The sequence below is a fragment of the Microcaecilia unicolor genome, chromosome 8, assembly GCF_901765095.1.
Source record: "Microcaecilia unicolor chromosome 8, aMicUni1.1, whole genome shotgun sequence".
Taxonomy (NCBI): Eukaryota; Metazoa; Chordata; class Amphibia; order Gymnophiona; family Siphonopidae; genus Microcaecilia; species Microcaecilia unicolor.
The window spans coordinates 66,292,095-66,314,341 of record NC_044038.1 but is presented as its reverse complement, the minus strand read 5'-3'; the positions used below and the strand labels follow the sequence as shown (position 1 = coordinate 66,314,341).

At 45.1% G+C, this 22,247-nt stretch overlaps 1 protein-coding gene across 1 annotated transcript in view; it reads right to left on the bottom strand.

Annotated features, from left to right (window-relative positions):
- Positions 1-22,247, bottom strand: part of TMEM8A (transmembrane protein 8A) — a 116,562-nt gene that overhangs the window by 36,358 nt on the left and 57,957 nt on the right. Inside the window, exons 6-7 of the mRNA XM_030213108.1 lie at positions 17,001-17,374; positions 15,137-15,230 (exon numbers count right to left, since the gene is read on the bottom strand). Coding sequence (XP_030068968.1) covers positions 15,137-15,230; positions 17,001-17,374 — 468 coding nt within the window. The remainder of the gene's footprint in view (positions 1-15,136; positions 15,231-17,000; positions 17,375-22,247) is intronic.

The following is a 22,247-nucleotide window of genomic DNA, read 5'->3' as shown; positions in this document are numbered from 1 at the left end:
GATATCTGTATACTTTTTACTCACTTGTAGAGATCGGCATCAAGGTCGCACCATAACCGTGGTACACTCTACTCAGCAATATTGGTTACCAGACTGGATGGACCATGCAGGTCTTTCTCTGTCGTCATCTACTATTACTATGTTACTATGTAAAAGGACCCCTAAGTGCTGACTGTTCCCAGAATGCCCACAATATAGCCAGGTTTGGCTTAGGCACTAACTGGGCATTTTCAGCAGAACTATCTGGTTTAGTGCCAGTTAGCCCTAGACTAGAAATTGTTTTAATATCGACCCCTATGTATTTTTGTAAAATAGTGCCTTACATAGGTGCCTACTTGTTCTTTTAAGCCAGGCTCCACGAATAAAGCGAATGCTACATACCTGTAGAAGGTATTCTCCGAAGACAGCAGGCTGATTGTTCTCACTGATGGGTGACGTCCACGGCAGCCCCTCCAATCGGAATCTTCACTAGCAAAAGCCTTTGCTAGCCCTCGCGCGCCGATGCGCACCGCGCATGCGCGGCAGTCTTCCCGCCCGAAACCGGCTTGTGCCGGCCAGTCTCATATGTAGCAAGACAAAGACAAGGGAAGACACAACTCCAAAGGGGAGGCGGGCGGGTTTGTGAGAACAATCAGCCTGCTGTCCTCGGAGAATACCTTCTACAGGTATGTAGCATTCGCTTTCTCCGAGGACAAGCAGGCTGCTTGTTCTCACTGATGGGGTATCCCTAGCCCCCAGGCTCACTAAAAACAACAACCATGGTCAATTGGGCCTCGCAACGGCGAGGACATAACTGAGATTGACCTAAAAAATTTACCAACTAACTGAGAGTGCAGCCTGGAACAGAACAAAACAGGGCCCTCGGGGGGGTGGAGTTGGATCCTAAAGCCCAAACAGGTTCTGAAGAACTGACTGCCCGAACCGACTGTCGCGTCGGGTATCCTGCTGCAGGCAGTAATGAGATGTGAATGTGTGGACAGATGACCACGTCGCAGCTTTGCAAATCTCTTCAATAGTGGCTGACTTCAAGTGGGCTACCGACGCTGTCATGGCTCTAACATTATGAGCCGTGACATGACCCTCAAGAGCCAGCCCAGCCTGGGCGTAAGTGAAGGAAATGCAATCTGCTAGCCAATTGGATATGGTGCGTTTCCCCACAGCCACTCCCCTCCTATTGGGATCAAAAGAAACAAACAATTGGGCGGACTGTCTGTTGGGCTGTGTCCGCTCCAAGTAGAAGGCCAATGCTCTCTTGCAGTCCAATGTGTGCAGCTGACGTTCAGCAGGGCAGGAATGAGGACGGGGAAAGAATGTTGGCAAGACAGTTGACTGGTTCAGATGGAACTCCGACACAACCTTTGGCAAGAACTTAGGGTGAGTGCGGAGGACTACTCTGTTATGATGAAATTTGGTGTAAGGGGCCTGGGCTACCAGGGCCTGAAGCTCACTGACTCTACGAGCTGAAGTAACTGCCACCAAGAAACTGACCTTCCAGGTCAAGTACTTCAGATGGCAGGAATTCAGTGGCTCAAAAGGAGGTTTCATCAGCTGGGTGAGAACGACATTGAGATCCCATGACACTGTAGGAGGCTTGACAGGGGGCTTTGACAAAAGCAAACCTCTCATGAAGCGAACAACTAAAGGCTGTCCTGAGATCGGCTTACCTTCCACACGGTAATGGTATGGACTGATTGCACTAAGGTGAACCCTTACAGAGTTGGTCTTGAGACCAGACTCAGACAAGTGCAGAAGGTATTCAAGCAGGGTCTGTGTAGGACAAGAGCGAGGATCTAGGGCCTTGCTGTCACACCAGACGGCAAACCTCCTCCATAGAAAGAAGTAACTCCTCTTAGTGGAATCTTTCCTGGAAGCAAGCAAGATGCGGGAGACACCCTCTGACAGACCCAAAGAGGCAAAGTCTACGCTCTCAACATCCAGGCCGTGAGAGCCAGGGACCGGAGGCTGGGATGCAGAAGCGCCCCTTCGTCCTGTGTGATGAGGGGCGGAAAACACTCCAATCTCCACGGTTCTTCGGAGGACAACTCCAGAAGAAGAGGGAACCAGATCTGACGCGGCCAAAAAGGAGCAATCAGAATCATGGTGCCTCGGTCTTGCTTGAGTTTCAACAAAGTCTTCCCCACCAGAGGTATGGGAGGATAAGCATACAGCAGACCCTCCCCCCAGTCCAGGAGGAAGGCATCCGATGCCAGTCTGCCGTGGGCCTGAAGCCTGGAACAGAACTGAGGGACTTTGTGGTTGGCTCGAGATGCGAAGAGATCCACCAAGGGGGTGCCCCACGCTTGGAAGATCTGGCGCACCACTCGGGAATTGAGCGACCACTCGTGAGGTTGCATAATCCTGCTCAACCTGTCGGCCAGACTGTTGTTTACGCCTGCCAGATATGTGGCTTGGAGCACCATGCCGTGACGGCGAGCCCAGAGCCACATGCTGACGGCTTCCTGACACAGGGGGCGAGATCCGGTGCCCCCCTGCTTGTTGACGTAGTACATGGCAACCTGGTTGTCTGTCTGAATTTGGATAAGTTGGTGGGACAGCCGATCTCTGAAAGCCTTCAGAGCGTTCCAGATCGCTCGTAACTCCAGAAGATTGATCTGCAGATCGCGTTCCTGGAGGGACCAGCTTCCTTGGGTGTGAAGCCCATCGACATGAGCTCCCCATCCCAGGAGAGACGCATCCGTTGTCAGCACTTTTTGTGGCTGAGGAATTTGGAAAGGACGCCCCAGAGTCAAATTGGACCAAATTGTCCACCAATGCAGGGATTCGAGAAAACTCGTGGACAGGTGGATCACGTCTTCTAGATCCCCAGCAGCCTGAAACCACTGGGAAGCTAGGGTCCATTGAGCAGATCTCATGTGAAGGCGGGCCATGGGAGTCACATGAACTGTGGAGGCCATGTGGCCCAGCAATCTCAACATCTGCCGAGCTGTGATCTGCTGGGACGCTCGCACCCGCGAGACGAGGGACAACAAGTTGTTGGCTCTCGCCTCTGGGAGATAGGCGCGAGCCGTCCGAGAATCCAGCAGAGCTCCTATGAATTCGAGTTTCTGCACTGGGAGAAGATGGGACTTTGGGTAATTTATCACAAACCCCAGTAGCTCCAGGAGGCGAATAGTCATCTGCATGGACTGCAGGGCTCCTGCCTCGGATGTGTTCTTCACCAGCCAATCGTCGAGATATGGGAACACGTGCACCCCCAGCCTGCGAAGTGCCGCTGCTACTACAGCCAAGCACTTTGTGAACACCCTGGGCGCAGAGGCGAGCCCAAAGGGTAGCACACAGTACTGGAAGTGACGTGTGCCCAGCTGAAATCGTAGATACTGCCTGTGAGCTGGCAGTATCGGGATGTGTGTGTAGGCATCCTTCAAGTCCAGAGAGCATAGCCAATCGTTTTCCTGAATCATGGGAAGAAGGGTGCCCAGGGAAAGCATCCTGAACTTTTCTTTGACCAGATATTTGTTCAGGGCCCTTAGGTCTAGGATGGGACGCATCCCCCGTTTTCTTTTCCACAAGGAAGTACCTGGAATAGAATCCCAGCCCTTCTTGCCCGGATGGCACGGGCTCGACCGCATTGGCGCTGAGAAGGGCGGAGAGTTCCTCTGCAAGTACCTGCTTGTGCTGGAAGCTGTAAGACTGAGCTCCCGGTGGACAATTTGGAGGTTTTGAGGCCAAATTGAGGGTGTATCCTTGCCGGACTATTTGGAGAACCCACTGATCGGAGGTTATGAGAGGCCACCTTTGGTGAAAAGCTTTCAACCTCCCTCCGACTGGCAGGTCGCCAGGCACTGACACTTGGATGTCGGCTATGCTCTGCTGGAGCCAGTCAAAAGCTCGTCCCTTGCTTCTGCTGGGGAGCCGAGGGCCCTTGCTGAGGCGCACGCTGCTGACGAGAGCGAGCGCGCTGGGGCTTAGCCTGGGCCGCAGGCTGTCGAGAAGGAGGATTGTACCTACGCTTGCCAGAAGAGTAGGGAACAGTCTTCCTTCCCCCAAAAAATCTTCTACCTGTAGAGGTAGAGGCTGAAGGCTGCCGGCGGAAGAACTTGTCGAATGCGGTGTCCCGCTGGTGGAGCTGCTCTACCACCTGTTCGACTTTCTCTCCAAAAATATTATCCGCACGGCAAGGCGAGTCCGCAATCCGCTGCTGGATTCTATTCTCCAGGTCGGAGGCACGCAGCCATGAGAGCCTGCGCATCACCACACCTTGAGCAGCGGCCCTGGACGCAACATCAAAGGTGTCATACACCCCTCTGGCCAGGAATTTTCTGCACGCCTTCAGCTGCCTGACCACCTCCTGAAATGGCTTGGCTTGCTCAGGGGGGAGCGCATCCACCAAGCCCGCCAACTGCCGCACATTGTTCCGCATGTGTATGCTCGTGTAGAGCTGGTAAGACTGAATTTTGGCCACGAGCATAGAAGAATGGTAGGCCTTCCTCCCAAAGGAGTCCAAGGTTCTAGAGTCCTTGCCCAGGGGCGCCGAAGCATGCTCCCTAGAACTCTTGGCCTTCTTTAGGGCCAAATCCACAACTCCAGTCGTGAGGCAACTGAGTGCGCATCAGCTCTGGGTCCCCATGGATCCGGTACTGGGACTCGATCTTCTTGGGAATGTGGGGGTTAGTTAAAGGCTTGGTCCAGTTCGCCAGCAATGTCTTTTTTAGGACATGGTGCATGGGTACAGTGGACGCTTCCTTAGGTGGAGAAGGATAGTCCAGGAGCTCAAACATTTCAGCCCTGGGCTCGTCCTCCACAACCACCGGGAAGGGGATGGCCGTAGACATCTCCCGGACAAAGGAAGCGAAAGACAGACTCTCGGGAGGAGAAAGCTGCCTTTCAGGAGAGGGAGTGGGATCAGAAGGAAGACCCTCAGACTCCTCGTCAGAGAAATATCTGATGTCTTCTTCGTCTTCCCACGAGGCCTCACCCTCGGTGTCAGACACAAGTTCACGGACCTGTGTCTGCAACCTCGCCCGACTCGACTCTGTGGAACCACGTCCACGATGGGGGCGTCGAGAGGTAGACTCCCTCGCCCGCATCGGCGAAGCTCCCTCCGCCGACGGGGAGCCTTCCTGGGAGGCGGCGGCAGCCGGTACCGCACGTGGCACCGACGCCGGAGACCTCACCTCGGGCGATGGGCCAGCCGGCGCCACGCTCGACGGTACCGGTGGCGCAAGCACCGCCGGTACCGGAGGGTTAGGGCGCAACAGCTCTCCCAGAATCTCTGGGAGAACGGCCCGGAGGCTCTCGTTCAGAGCGGCTGCAGAGAAAGGCATGGAGGTCGATGCAGGCGTCGACGACAGAACCTGTTCCGGGCGTGGAGGCTGTTCCGGGCTGTCCAGAGTGGAGTGCATCGACACCTCCTGAACAGAGGGTGAGCGGTCCTCTCGGTGCCGATGCCTGCTGGGTGCCGACTCCCTCGGCGACCCAGAGCTCTCGGTGCCGACCCGGGAAGGAGACCGATGACAATGCTTCTTCGATTTCTTGGAACGAAGCATGTCACCGGAGCTTCCCTGCACCGATGAGGAGGACGTAGAATCCAGCTGTCGCTTCCTCGGGGCCGAGACCGAAGGTCGGTCAGTCTCGGGGGGGCTGTACCGCAGGAGCCCTCAGGGTAGGGGGAGACCCACCCGAAGGCTCACCGCCACCAGCAGGGGAATGGACAGCCCTCACCTGCACTCCAGACGAAGCACCACCGTCCGACGACATCAGCAGACGAGGTCTCGGTACCACCGGCGTCGATACAGTCGTCCGATGTCTCAGCGCCGATGCAGAAGGCCGATGCCTCGATGCACTGGCAGCCGAGGATGAAGGTCTGGACGCTGAAGACGTCGATGCACCCGATACCTCCGGTGCCGATGCCGACGAAGAGCCCGAGAACAAAATGTTCCACTGGGCTAACCTCGCTACCTGAGTCCGCTTTTGTAAAAGGGAACACAGACTACAGGCCTGAGGGCGGTGCCCAGCCCCCAGACACTGAAGACACGACGCGTGCCTGTCAGTGAGCGAGATTACCCGGGCGCACTGGGTGCACTTCTTGAAGCCGCTGGAAGGCTTCGATGTCATGGGCGGAAAAATCACGCCGGCGAGATCAAAAGTCGAAATGGCGAAAAATGGCACCAGAAAAATAGCGAGAAGGAAATTTCGACCGGGGCCTAAATAAGGCCTACCCCGACGACGAAAGAAAACTTACCGGGGTGGAAAAAAAAACTCGAAGTACAGGAAGGGAAAAACCAAAAGAGGTCTTTCCGAAACAATTTGGACAGATTCTCACAGAAACGAGTCGAAAACGACGCGCGAGGTCGACTTTTCGGGGCACGAACGGTAAAATACAACCGTACCGAGCGCGGAAAAAAGAAGACTGGCCGGCACAAGCCGGTTTCGGGCGGGAAGACGGCCGCGCATGCGCGGTGCGCATCGGCGCGCGAGGGCTAGCAAAGGCTTTTGCTAGTGAAGATTCCGATTGGAGGGGCTGCCGTGGACGTCACCCATCAGTGAGAACAAGCAGCCTGCTTGTCCTCGGAGAAAATTACTCTCCACATGTATATGTAGCATCACCACATACAAATGTGGCAGAACTGAATATACATATATATACATGTTATTCCTGGAATTTTGGAGTTTTCCAAGTCCGTTTAGTAGCGGTTTATGGACTTGTCCTTTAGGAAACCGTCCAACCCCTTTTTAAACTCTGCTAAGCTAACCGCCTTCACCACTTTCTCCGGCAACGAATTCCAGAGTTTAATTACACGCTGGGTGAAGAAACATTTTTTCCGATTTGTTTTAAATTTACTACACTGTAGTTTCATCGCATGCCCCCTAGTCCTAGTATTTTTGGAAAGCGTGAACAGACGCTTCACATCCACCTGTTCCACTCCACTCATTATTTTATATACCTCTATCATGTCTCCCCTCAGCCGTCTCTTCTCCAAGCTGAATAGCCCTAGCCTCCTTAGTCTTTCTTCATAGGGAAGTCGTCCCATCCCCGCTATCATTTTAGTCGCCCTTCGCTGCACCTTTTCCAATTCTACTATATCTTTCTTGAGATGCGGCGACCAGAATTGAACACAATACTCAAGGTGCGGTTGCACCATGGAGCGATACAACGGCATTATAACATCCTCACACCTGTTTTCCATACCTTTCCTGATAATAGCCAACATTCTATTCGCTTTCTTAGCCGCAGCAGCACACTGAGCAGAAGGTTTCAGTGTGTTATCGACGACGACACCCAGATCCCTTTCTTGGTCCGTAACTCCTAACGTGGAACCTTGCATGACGTAGCTATAATTCGGGTTCTTTTTTCCCACATGCATCACCTTGCACTTGCTCACATTAAACATCATCTGACATTTAGCCGCCCAGTCTCGTAAGGTCCTCTTGTAATTTTTCACAATCCTGTCGCGATTTAACGACTTTGAATAACTTTGTGTCATCAGCAAATTTAATTACCTCGCTAGTTACTCCCATCTCTAAATCATTTATAAATATATTAAAAAGCAGCGGTCCTAGCACGGACCCCTGAGGAACCCCACTAACTACCCTTCTCCATTGTGAATACTGCCCATTTAACCCCACTCTCTGTTTCCTATCCTTCAACCAGTTTTTAATCCACAATAGGACATTTCCTCCTATCCCATGACCCTCCAATTTCCTCTGTAGCCTTTCATGAGGTATAGTGCGCCGACTCCCTCCAGCTATACAGACAACTGCAATATTCGGCCACTATCCATATAGCTTACTGCAGTGATTCCAAAACCTGGTCCTGAAGGCACCCCAGCCAGTCAGGTTTTCAGGATATCCACAATGAATATTCAAGACAGATTTTCATGCACTGCCTCCACTGCATACAAATCTCTCATGAATATTCATTGTGGACATCCCGAAAACCTGACTGGCTGGGGTGCCTCCAGGATCAGGTTTGGGAACGACTGGCTTAGTGGTTTAAGTAGGACAGCAAAAGGATGTTCACAGAGTTAGGCAAACACCCTCCGCACTATCCAGACAGTACTTAAGACTTTTCACCAGCACTATCCAGATACTGCCAATGAAACTGATGGATGAGGGTTTATACCAGTGGTTCCCAAACCTGGTCCTAGAGGGAGCCCAGCCAGTCAGATTTTCAGGATAAACATAATGAATATTCATGAGAGACTGACATGTAGAGAAGGAAGTGCATGCAAATCTCTCATGAATATTCATCCTGAAAACCTGACTGGCTGGTGTGGCTCCAGGATTAGATTTGGAAAATGTTGAACAAAAGTATGAAAGATTTGTTGAATAAAAGTATGAAAAATGCGGAGTGGAAGGCTCCATGATTACAACAAGCTGTTTTAACACTAACCCTCCTGAGGCATGAGAAATTTGACGGACATTAAACATTAGCCAAAGGCAGGCTCCAAAAAGTCTGTGGGCTAAAAGGTAGGGGGGTAATAGAAAGCAGATGTTCTGCACATGATTAACAGTTTGTGGTATTCAGAGACTTGCACAGGAATGTTGTATGAGAGAATTAGTCAGAGGCCCGGTATAAAAAGAGAGGGAACAAAGAAATAAGTAAGCATTTTGAATTTCTCTTTGTCTGTGTATAGCATTTTGATTTGCCTTAAGCTTGCTGTATATTGCTTGTGTGTAGATATGCTTTGAGTACAGAAATGCTTCCTGACTACCCCTATTGATGGTAATCAGTTTGTACACTAAACAAATGAGTAAACTTTTTATATTAAATATTCGTTTAGCCTTTTCTTCAAAGTGGCGAGCCAGCCAGGAGTAGGCCGCAAACGGAAAAGAGAAGGCGAGACGAAGAACAAATTAAGTGTGTGTTGTTAATGAAGTTTTTTACAGGATTTTGAGAGAGCAAGCGTTGTTTAAGCCTAATTTCTGTGCTCCACTGATGTGGGATTGATCAAACTACTGAACTGGACATATAGGCTACGACTCCTGGGCTTGCTAAAGAGAAATAAGAAGACGCGTGAGTAAGCTTACATTGTGGACTTAGGTATATTTGTTTAGTTTTATAGTTTTCTGTTTTGTATATTTTCTTGGTTTAGGTGCAGTAGTATATTTTTGTAGGTTGTGGCTCTATAGGAGAAATTGTAATAGTCAGAATAAAATGAAAGGGAAAGGGGCAGATAAGAAAGAACAGCCTCCTGTATATGCTATGTATTTAGATTTAGATAGTTCAAAAAAATGCTCCCCTTTGCAGCATGTCATAGAATTATTCCCATTAGAAAAAAAACAGATTGAAAAAATACATGAGAAATGGTATGATGCAAAAGATTCTTTTTTGAGCTGGTCTCAGTATGGATCGTTTGAAAAAATACAGCAAGAGCGGGAAAAGCAACCTTTTGTTCAGCCTGAAGGTTGAGGAATGCCATCTGTTTTTGATTTCTCAGTGTCTGGCTGTTCAGGAAGAACTGAAATTTTTTCTTTGTTCCTTTTAAAAGATTGTTTTAGATTAGATTTAAATAAGTTTGATTTTGTCTTATAAGGTGATCTCTGTTTATTTTAAAATATGTGTTATTTTGTTTCTAGTTCTCTATGTGGAATGTCTTTGCAATTTAACTTTGTTTGACTCTTTTTTAAGTGAGATTCCTGCAGTGTTAAGAGATCATCTGTCTTGAATTAGTCACAGTCCTAGCTAGTTCTGTGTGTAGGTTTAATAGAAGAGGTGATTTAAAATCTTTAATAACATCTGAACAATATGATTTGTCAGCAATTTGGTCACTATGCCTCAGAATGTTATCAGAATGCAGGAATGCCCCAAGTACAAATGCAGACGCAGCAAGGATTGATGCCACAAGTAATAGGGATGCCTGTGAGTGCCCCGCAGACTGCAATACAGCAGCCAGCAACGCAATCACAGGGACCAGGGGCTGCAGTACAGAGACAGGGTACTGTAAATGCTTTTCCAACTTGGCAGAATACTCCAGACCAATGCTATTGACTGGAAGCAGACCAGTGTCAGGAGGAGGGAATGATTTTCAGATTAGACACAAGGGAACCCTTTATTACATTGACAATTGGCAAATATGGAACTCCTGTGAGATTTTTGATAGATACAGGGGCGAGTACCTCTGTGTTGTGTGCAAAACCACTGGGAGTTAAGCTTTCAAATCAGTATAGAACAACAGTGGGATTTACGGGGATAGAACAAAGAAAAAGGCTAACAGAACCCACTCTGGTGCGCTTGGAATGCCAACCGCACGGTTCAAGGGAGGCTGTGGTACCCTTTTTAGTGGCACCTGAATGCCCAGTAAATTTGTGTGGTAGAGACTTATTGTCTCAATTAGGATTGTGTTTAGATTTTGGAAATAAAGAAATACCAAGTTTGCTCACCATGGTTCAACAGTTGAATAATGAAAATAAAGTAAGGGTTATGGAATAATTACCACAACATATTTGGAGTACAAGTGATTCACCATATGGACTAGCTGTAAATGCAAAACCCCATAAGATAGAATTAATAGAAGGGGCAAAGGGGCCGAAGCAAGACCCTTACCCCATACGACCTAAATTAGTATCCAAAACCCTGGAGCACATTGATAAATTATTGAAATGTGGTATTATTGAACCTTCAGTATCCCCGTATAATACCCCATTGTTTCCAGTCCCGAAAGGGGAAAACAATGTAAGGATAGTACATGATTTAAGAGAGCTAAATGAGGTTACAAAAAATCAATTTCCGATTTGTGCAAATCCTGCTACACTTTTGCACACTCAGAATATATATGCATATATAACACTGTTATTGACTTGTCTAATGCATTCTTTTCAATACCTCTTCATCCAGAGTCTAGGGATTTGACGTCATTTATAGTACAGAATGAGGCATACAGGTGGACTAGGATGCCTCAAGGCTTTACTGATAGTCCATCGGTATTCTCAAAACAACTAATGATGGATTTAAAGGATTTCAGGAGTCAATTGCCTGACACGGTGTCATTGTTTGTCTATGTAGATGATATTCTACTGTCTGCTGAGACTGAAGCAGAATGCCTAGATTGGACTACAAAATTATTTTTGTTATTAGGAGAGTTAGGATATAAATGTAACAGGGAAAAATGTGTTATAGCTCAGTCTACTGTCACCTTTTTAGGACAAAATGTTTCAGCAGAACATAAGGTAATTATACCGGAAGTTATATCTATTTTAAATGAAACTCCGGTACCGCAAACAGTTACCCAGTTACGTGCTGTTTTGGGAATGTTAAATTACTGCAGACAATGGATACCAAATTATACACAAAAAGTAATGAGACTTTATAAACATTTGAAACTGCCCGCAGCCACACCAAAGAATACATTAATTGTATTGGAAGAGCAGGATAAGATAATATTGGCTAAGATTGTGAGGGATTTGTTATCCCCAGGACCGTTAGCAGTAATAGATATCCAATCACCTGTGCATCTATGGGTAAAAGACATGGGAAATAGTTGGGCAGCTATGATTAATCAAAACAATGAAGTAAATGCACCAGTAGCTTTTTTGTCAGGCTCTTTTAATCATGTGGAAAAGGGAATGAAAGAAATACCAAAGTTACTGACAGCTATAGTGGCTGCAGTAGGTAAATGGAGAGCACAAATGCCTTTTGTTCCTATTGTAATACATACTAACCACACGATTAAAACGCTGTTGAGCCCTAGCCAAACAGCATTGACAGCCACTAGATTTGGAAAATATCAAGCAGTACTTTTAGGACAAGATATAAGAATAATACCATTAACTAAAGAACAGAGAAATAAGATAGATCTGCTTTTTCCTGTCGATCAAAAGGGTGAGATCGATACTATAGAAATCCCTACATTTCACTGTCTTACTTTTGAACCCTTATCTGATGGGTTAATATGGTTTACAGATGGAGCTTGTGAAAGGACTGTTGCAGGCTTTGCCTGCGTGCAGGTAGATGAGAATCTAAGAAAGATAATGCAAGTACAATATAAAACCCCTCCTGACCATACTGCACAGCATGCTGAACTTTTAGCCGTTATTACGGCCTTACAACACACTGATATGACTCAAAATGTCACTATATATACTGATAGTGGTTACGTTGCAAGTTCACTACAGTATCATATATTAAAATGGCAGCGTAGGGGGATGATAACCAGTGCAGGTAAAAATTTACAACATTACACATATTGGAAATTGCTGTTTGAAATTTTGGCAAGAAGGGAACGTGAAGGTAGAAAAACTGCAGTTGTGTGGACCCCGGCCCACACTGAAAGGCCAACCTTTGAGGCACTAGGTAATGCAATGGCTGATGCAGCAGCAACGGAGGTGGTTAAGCAAAGTGAAAAGATTTTGTATAATACTAGACAGACACAGGAAGGGCCACTTACGAATGTAGATAAGATTGAAATGTGGCAGCCAGAGGGACAGGAAAGTGAAAAATGGTTGAAGAGAGGATGTATGAAATTGGGAAGTGAATGGTTTAATGCAGAAGAAGGATTACCTTGCATGCCAATGAGCCAGGCGATTAAGGTATTGGCTGAGTGGCATGCAACCATGCATTGGAATAAGGAAACAATGAGGCAACAATTTGAGCAAAGATTTTGGACTTTAAAAATTGATAACTTGATTCAACAGGTTGTGCAGAATTGCATGGTATGTAATATTAACATACCTAAACGAGGTCCTAAAATATCGCCTGGGACACTTCCAATACCAGAAGGCCCAGCAAAAGAATGGTATATTGATTTTACCGATATGATTGTTCCAGTGCAGGGAAAAAGGTATTTGTTAGTTTGGGTGGATGCTTTTTCAAGGTGGGTAGAAGCATTTCCATGTAAAAGGGAGACAGCACATGAAGTGGTACAATGCCTGGTAACTCATATTATGCCAAGACATGGGTGTCCATCTAGAATAATTTCTGATAACGGGACACATTTTAATAACAGTGTTTTGAAAGAAATGGCAACGATTATGGGTTTAACACACAGAAAAGTATCAGTGTATCGCCCCACCTCCAATGGTTTGGTGGAACGCTACAATGGTATTTTAAAAACTAAATTGAGAGTATTACTGAAGGCTTTAAACAAGGAAACAGCAGGTAAACCATATACCTGGCTTGATTTGTTACCATTAGCTTTGATGGTTATAAGGGCCCAACCTAATGGGCGTACTAAATTGACCCCATTCCAAATTCAGACAGGACGTCATTTCTTCCCGATGCAGACAGCAAGTACTGATAGCACAGCTCAGTACTGGCAAAAGCTACAACCTATGTTGAACCTGACAAGTGATATGATCCGAACAAATGTAGCATCACAGGCAGGAACTACTAATGATGTTTGTGCTTTTAAAGTAGGTGACCTAGTGCTACGAAAGAACTTTACACATAAAACATGGAAGGATCCTGTGTATGTAGGGCCTTTTGCTATCACGGCCCTTACTCAGACCGCTGCCTGTCTGGAAGGTCATACTTCTTGGATACATTTAGCAGATATTCGACGAATTAATAACATTGAAATGGACAAAGAATAAACAAACATCATGTCCCTAAACATGATGGTATTGGACTGTTGTTGTTTGTTAATGGACAATGAACACATATGATAATAGACTTGTTACAGTGGCCAAGATGTTGAATTTGACTGATTGTATCATATGTGCCCACTGACTGACATCATCCTTGTCCTTGCCAACTATGATATATGGGACTACAATGATAAAATCATGTCTGTTATCCCAATAATACCTGTGTAAGAGATGATGAAAACCTTCATTGGACAAATGAGACTATTTATAAGCAAGCCTTGCTTACGGACAAGTACCCACAGACATCATGTTGGTGTCTGATTAATAGTATGACAACTGAACACATTCCCCCGATAAAGTGCACTTACATGCAGAATGTTGTAACAACTGATTCAATGAATGTTATGCTTTTAATTTGTGTAATTGTTAATGCCACATCAGCTAATGAAAAGTAAGAATGAATGACAGTGTACTTCCCTTTGATGAAGCTCACTGTCCTATAAATTATATACCTCAAGAGATATAAATTTTGTACCCTAGTACAATTAAATCTGTTTAATGCAACATGTATTAGCATGTTTGCAAAGATGTGCCAGGATGCTTTTAAAATAACAATGATAACTAAGAATAAATAGAACTTTAATATGTCAGCCAAAAATATTGAAAAAGCGTGCAGAAACTGAATGCCACAAACAAAGGGGGGAGGAAATTTAGAAGGGAGGTAAGGATACAGACTGGAGCTAAAACAGATGTTTGAGTCCTGGAATACCAGGCCTCAAAAGGGAGGATTTGTTGAACAAAAGTATGAAAGATTTGTTGAATAAAAGTATGAAAAATGCGGAGTGGAAGGCTCCATGATTACAACAAGCTGTTTTAACACTAACCCTCCTGAGGCATGAGAAATTTGACGGACATTAAACATTAGCCAAAGGCAGGCTCCAAAAAGTCTGTGGGCTAAAAGGTAGGGGGGTAATAGAAAGCAGATGTTCTGCACATGATTAACAGTTTGTGGTATTCAGAGACTTGCACAGGAATGTTGTATGAGAGAATTAGTCAGAGGCCCGGTATAAAAAGAGAGGGAACAAAGAAATAAGTAAGCATTTTGAATTTCTCTTTGTCTGTGTATAGCATTTTGATTTGCCTTAAGCTTGCTGTATATTGCTTGTGTGTAGATATGCTTTGAGTACAGAAATGCTTCCTGACTACCCCTATTGATGGTAATCAGTTTGTACACTAAACAAATGAGTAAACTTTTTATATTAAATATTCGTTTAGCCTTTTCTTCAAAAACCACTGGTTTATACATTTTGCAGCTGGCTAAATCCATAAACCCCTTTGAATATTAGGCTGTTTGATGCTATCTAAGGCTCTCCACAAATGTTTGTCTTGCTTTTACATATCTGTGTGCAATTTTATAAAAGCCATTTTTCATATGAAAAACACATTTTACACACAAAGCTTTATGTAATCATTCTCATGAAAGTATTCAGCTCCGATACCTCAGGAGGGTGCTCAGGGAAATGTGAATAAGAGCATCTCATAGCCATACAGCTGATGTACTTGGTGTAAGACTATTTTGCACATTCTGACATAGACAGAGGACTTGAAAAATGTATCCTGGTCTCCAATTAGAAGTATGGATCTGTCTTACCTGTTGTGCAGTTCAGAGTGGTGTTCAATGACAGTACAGGGGCAGCAGGGCTTAAACATGCTAACACAGAGGCATTAACATTACCCAGAGACGTCTGTGGAGAAAGACTGTATGTGAGCAGAAAGAAGTGCAGTGTTCCTCCTTGGTTTACTCTAATTAACACTATACATCATGATTACAAATCCTATTTCAGGCAGATATTTCTAAATAATTTTGCAAAGTTCAACATTTTAAGAATATAGCCCTTGGTTCTTATTAGCCTCGGGACCATCATGGCCCAGGAAAACCAGGAGCTCAGATTCACCAGTGTTTGGCTGACCACATCTAGCTTTTCTACATCCTTATCTGCAGGCCGAGGGGAAGAAATGCAACCAGTACACAGATGTTCAGCTGTGCAAAAGAAGCTAGTTTCTCATTAGCTCCCCACTAGAAGAATACCAAGTAATGAAGTCAGAGTCCAAGAAAACATGGCAGAAAGATACAGAACTGTATTGGGAGCCACAGGTTGGATTAAAAGGAATTTCCAATTACACTTGGATAGATTACCTGTAAAAGCTGCACATTATGAACTCTAGAAGGAAGCTTTTTTTGGCACAATGCAAGTACTTCAAGTGAGCATTAGCAGTAAATTTGGGAGACAGATTATACTCCACACGCCCTGGCTTATGAGCGTGGTTCACTACTATCACGGTATGCACAAGAAGAATAGAGTTTCATATTTTGACTCTTTTGAGATAAAATGTCTCCCCTGATTGCAAAATTGAAAGGAGCACCTCTCAGCCAGACCACCTAATGAAATTGTGTTGCCAATGTCACCTGACTGCATAAAATGAGCTTGCCCTTTACATGCTGTGCAGGTTGTAAATTATGACTGCTTGTGCGTGGCTATTAGTGTGGTTATTTCAGTTGCAGTTGGTTTGTACCTTGACAGTAGGTAAGGAGTGGAGAAGTGAGGTTGGGGGCTGATTGGGGTGGCTGTTGTATGCTGTGGGATGAATTGTGTACAGTGTTGAGGTTGGGACGGACAGAGTAGTAAAGGACTGAACTGTTACTAGAGGGATTTTGGTGGGGTATCTATTTGAGCTCTTTTGTTTTATTTTTATTATTAGTCATTGCATTTTATTATGATGTTATCTGTATTTTATTTTGACTTGTTTGAATTTATTACTACTACTGTGCCACAGGTTTAGCTACAGTGTGTGAATGGATGGAAATGCAGTTATTAAACCGATTAAAAATAAAATGGCACAAGTACTACTACTGGCAAATGGAGGAGGACTGACTATCTGCAAAGGACTAGCAAGTTTTGTTATTAATGGTGACTGTAACCATTACTAACACCGAGACTGCTGGGTTGATCCCAGTAGATGGAAGATAAGGAACAAACATGGTGAAAGATGAATACAATCTTTAGTGTAAAATGTGGGTAAAAGGGCTGCTTCAGGGGCAATACAGTACCTCAAGGACTAATCCTATGACTCACACAGGACTTAAAGCCAGCCTTTCTAGACAGAACACAGCATAAGCTGTGAATGAGCACAGATCCTCTCTGTACTGAATGCTTCTTTTTCCTGGGTGTTGGTAGTATCCTACCTCAAGTTTTCCACCTTGAGGAAAGTGACAGGATTACTCCTTGAGGTACTGTATCATCCCTGAAGCAGCCCTGCAGGGCAACACGGCCGTGTTGGGCACCTTTTTACCTGCATTAAAAATATGCCTATTATATTCCTGTAATTCATCTCTCAATGTGTCTGCTTCTGCATCTTCTATTCTACTGGGAGTAGCAGACCGCTTGCCCACTTGTTTTCTTGATGGGATGATCCCTCCAGCTTTTGCTGTTGGTGCATGTGAGGCCCCGCCATACCTTGTTCAGCTGCAAGTTCACTGTAAAGATTCCGCCACTATCCAGACCAGAGTCTAAGTTCAACAGCACTGAAATGGGGTACTGTGAGGGAACAATGATGGAAGGTCCATTTGCACTTCGGAACCGAACAGTCACTGCGTCCAAGTCCTCCCGGATTACAGACAAGTGGCGCAGGCAGGGGCTCTCCGAGGATGCTGGGCGATGCATGGTGCTGGCATTTCGGCTGCTCTCTGCGATCAGAAGGGTTGTGTTCTCTGCCGTTACGTTCTCAAGGGTCACTGTGCTCTCCCATATACCTGTCTGGTTGAATGTTAAGTTCAGGTTTTTGTAGAAGCTCAGAAATGAGCTGGAGCTGGTCACTGCTCGCTTGCACTCTGCGAAAGATACATACATTCACACTTCAGATCTTTGCTACAAAATCTTTTGGGTGGGGGGGGGGGGGGGGGGGAAGTGGTGGCTTCTGTGTGTCTTCAATCAGAAAGCCAGACAATCAAAAAATCTGAATCATATTTCAAAATAAACACTGTGGTAAAATCTGTATTCACGACTACCTACTACTAGCAGTCACACAAAAATAAAATTAATTAGGCCTAAAAATGGGGGTGGAAAATTTTTTTTTTTAAACTTAGCATCAGCCAAAAATCTTTGGAATGCATGTAATTTTTTCCTCTTTTGGACTATTTTCCTCTTGCTGATTTGGTCCTAATATTGATTCAATACCTGGCTGTTTAATTTCACAAACCTCAGACACCAATTTTTCTTCGGTAAGTCCCAACACCAGCAGCAACTACCACAGCACACCACCGCTCTGCCACTCAGTCCCATCAGTCTCTTCCACTGGGTGCCAGGGTCCAAATTCTAAGCACCCAGGCAGGAATGTTCAGCTCTCACCATAAGTATCAATTTAACCCATATGGAAATTGAGGACCCTGTTCCCTTATAGCAGAATGTACTGGTTGTGAAGCCTGAAGGCCAGTGAGTGATTATCAGAAGCAAATGGAGGCTCTTTCATTAAACAAACAGGAGAATGAACTGAACTAAGACAGACATCAATCAAATTAACTACAGGTGGCAGCAGAAGGAGCAGCTCCCGTGGCCCCATAGCAGCAACGCCCCTGCTTTATGGATACTGTATTAGATACATTTATGACTCATCCCAACATGGACATATACCCCCAGATTCTATACAGTGTGTCTAGAGGTCTGAACTGAAATTCAAGCAGATTCTATAACAACGTACATAACTTAACAAGCTGAGTGCTGATAACAGCACTTAACAAGCAATAATAGGCACTAATTAGAATTTATACACACAACTCACTAGGCGTATTCTGTAATGAAGTGCACCGAACTTCTAATGCGTGCAGGCAAAAAGGGGTGTGGTTACAGGCGGGGAAATGGGCATTTTGTGGGTGGTTCCGAAATTTACATGTGTATAGAATATGGCCCAGTTACATCATTGGTGTAAACAGATGTGCATAGTTTTAGGCACCGAGATATCAATTAAGAGTATTTTATATACTATGCCTAAATCTAGGCATCACTTATAGAATACGCTTAGTCGGCACTGATTTCCGCACTGATTTTTTAGGCGCCATATACAGAATGTCCCCCATAGTGTTGAACAACTGGCCATAAAATAGTTTCTTACAACACTAGTTGCAAACACAAAACAGAAGGAAAATCGCCACAGCTCCTCTTGTGCGACACTGTAATGAATGCAATCACTCAACTGAACAGCTAAAATTTTGTGTAATTAAAGTAATAAAGAGCACTTGGAGGAAAAGAAAGACAAATTCATGAAAGAAGAGCAGAGATTTATTTATGAATTAAGCACAGTAGCTCCAAAGGGATTGAATAGCGAGCGCGATTTAAGGTTTTTTTTTTTTTGTAGCACTCTATGTAGCCTCTCTGTGTGGTTGTTTAGTTTTTTCAGACTCCTTCTGTTTTATGTTTGTAACTAGTGTTGTAAGAAATTATTTTATGGCCAATTGGTCTACACTATATGTCCATGTTGGGATGAGTCATAAATGTGTCTAATACAGTATCCATAACTCACCAGCTGATGACTGGTACATCACTCACATCATTTATTACTTTCCCATTTCATCTTTATTAGTTTTTTATCTTTTTTTGGTAGCATTCCTATATATTTGTAGCACTCAAAATTATATGAAGCCTCTGCACTGGCATTATATGTATTTGTATTGGACACTGAATGGCACTACCTACTACTATGGGGTTGTTTTTTTTTTTTTTGGGGGGGGGGGGGGGAAGAAGATTATGGTTTTCATGAAAGTTCTTAAACAATTTTTATGCCTTTTTTAAAAATGGAGTTTCTATTTTTACTTTTTGATTTGTGGAATTACAAAGACTACTCATTTCATGTTTAAAGTATAGCATTTTCTCACAAGGAGCTTACATTTGTCTGTGTTAATGTGCTGCCATCCCCTGTAACGTCACTGGGGTGCTGTCTACTTATTGTGTAAGCATGGGCTATGTTCCTAATTACAACAATCATTTTTGTAAAGGAAACATCATTGCACTGGCAGTAAGTTCTTTAGTTCTCTTACATTTGCTGGCTTTGGAATATTAGTCTCTGTCGTGAAATGCCTAGCCACCCGCCTGGGGCTACCCCACGGTCACTTAAGAGGGTCTACCGTGTTTCCCCGAAAATAGGACATCCCCCGAAAATAAGACCTAGTAGAGGTCTTGCTGCAATTGTAAAATATAAGGCCTCCCCCAAAAGTAAGACCTAGCAAAGTTTTTTTCTTTTAAAGCAGGGCCGCCGAGAGCCGGACAAGGTCGCCCCCCCCCCCACCCACCCGCCCTCCGTCGCTCCCGGAAGTTGGAACTAACCTTACACGCCTCCTTTCACCAAGTTCGCACTCGCAGCAAGCAGTAGCAGGGCAGGCCACTCCTTCCTTCCATGTCCCGCCCTCGCCTGACGTAACATCTGCGAGGGCGGGGCACAGAAGGAAGGAGAGGTCTGCCCTGCTGCTGAGAGTGCGAACTTGCTGAAAGGAGGCGTTTAAGGATAGTTCCAACTTCCGGGAGCGATGGAGGGCGGGTGGAGGGGGGGCGACCTAGTCCGGCTCTCGGCGGCCCTGCTTTAAAAGAGAAAAAAAAAAAAACTTTGCTAGGTCTTACTTTTGGTGAAAGGAGGCGTTTAAGGTTAGTTCCAACTTCCGGGAGCAACGGAGGGCGGGTGGAGGGGGGGCGACTCCAATGTTTCCCCGAAAAATAAGACCTAGCGTGTCTTGAGGAGCTAAAATTAATATAAGACAGTGTTATTTTCGGGGAAACACGGTATCCCCAGCACAGCTCAGGGCCACCTGAATCTGCCACTTGTGCTCTACAATAGCACCCTCCTCCCACCAACTAGATCCCAAACGCCTCTGGGCGAGTGTCCGGCTCTCAAATTATCCCCAGTGATTTTTAGGTTACTGGGCCACACTCTCAGTAGTCCCACAGTTCCTAGAAAGCACTCACAGACCCAACACACAAACAACCAGGATTCTTAGTCAGTTCAGGCAAGCAGAGGCAATAAACTAAAATTGTTTATTGACATGAAAAATTAGAACAATGAACAGAAAATGTGCAAACAGTAACAACTGAAATATGGATCAATTATAACACTATCTAAACATTTATTTACTATCTAAATAGTACCTGGGAAGATCAGTACATATAGCTTCTCAAAAGTTATCAAATATAACTGTTCACAGGGCCTCAGCAAGGAGATCCTTTTCTCTTTTCTCCCTGGCTAAGACTGGAGCAAAAAAAGCCAGCATATCCTAGATAAATTGAGCTCCTGGGCCAATCAGAGCCCAGAACAACAAATTTTAAAACTAGCTGGCCACGGAGTTCAAAATGGCCGCCGAGTAGGACGGATGTATTTTTGGAGCTCCTGCAGAAAATTTCCTTTTATACCTTAGAAATGCCAAAGAGAAGGGGGAAAGCCGCTGCCGTAGCCCACCAGCGACTGGGCACCCCAACTCGAAGTGGCCCCATAGATTCCTTTCTGCAGCGGGTCCAAGATGCAAGTACGCCGGTGAGCGGCTTGCTGGTGTCTCCTGCCGTAGTTGAAGGCACGCAGGGACCCTTAGAGCTGGAAGTTTCATTGAGCCCCGACGTGCGAACACCTCCTCCTCCTCCTCCAGTGCCGCGTGGACTCGCTCCTTCAATATCGGCGTCACTGAATCTAACCCCGGAAAGGGAACTAGAGGAAGGGAGACCGAGGGCAAACGGAGAACGAGAAAGAGCGGGTTCGAATACGTTGGCTGAAACATCAATGGAGGAAGAGATTATTTCCAGTGGGGTTGGACTTTCCTTACAACAAACGAGGTAGGAGCCTTTTCACTTGCAGTGTTTCAAACTAACCCCCCCCCCCCACCCCCCCCACCCCCGAAGTGACACTTGACTGCCTTTGGAATTTGATAGCAGACTTAGGCAAAGCTTTATTACCGCAGATACAAAAACTCAAACAAGATATAGACTGTGTGGAAGATAAAGTTAAACAGTTAAACACACAGGTTGAAAAACAAGCTAAAGAAATACAACAAATACAAGAAGTCCAAAATGTTATGTTAAAAGACTTAGTTAATCTAAGAAGAAAAGCAGAAAATATGGAAAACTTTGCTAGAAATAATAATTTACTGCTTGTAAATTTTCCCTATGTGACTAATATGGCTCCTAAAGAGATGTTAAAATTATACCTTAAAGAGATTCTTCAAATTAAGGAGGAAAATTTACCTCCTTTCACACAAGTATTTTATCTTCCTTCTGGTAATCTCCAACAGCAACAACATTTAGAAAATCAACCCTTGGATGTTTCGGCTTTATTAGAAAATTCGAACATAGATCAAGTTGTGCCAGCCACTTTGGTGGCTACAGTGGCTTTATCGCCAGATAAACCTTGGATATTGAGACTCTTTTATAAAAATCGTGATAAAATTTTCAAGGGTTTAAAAATTAACATTTTTCCAGATGTATCAAGGGAAACACAGCTGCGCCGGAGAAAGTTTCTTCAAAAGAAGCAAGAAGTGATCGACTTGGGTGCTACCTTTTTCCTAAAATTTCCCTGCAAATGTTTAGTCACCTACCAGTCCGAAAAATTTATCTTTTTTGATCCGCCCCAACTGGAATTGTTTATAACATCTAGAAAGACTGTTGGAACAGCCATTCCAACTAGTGATAGCGTTTGATAAAGTATTGTTGCGATCTAGATACGCCCATCTACTCAGT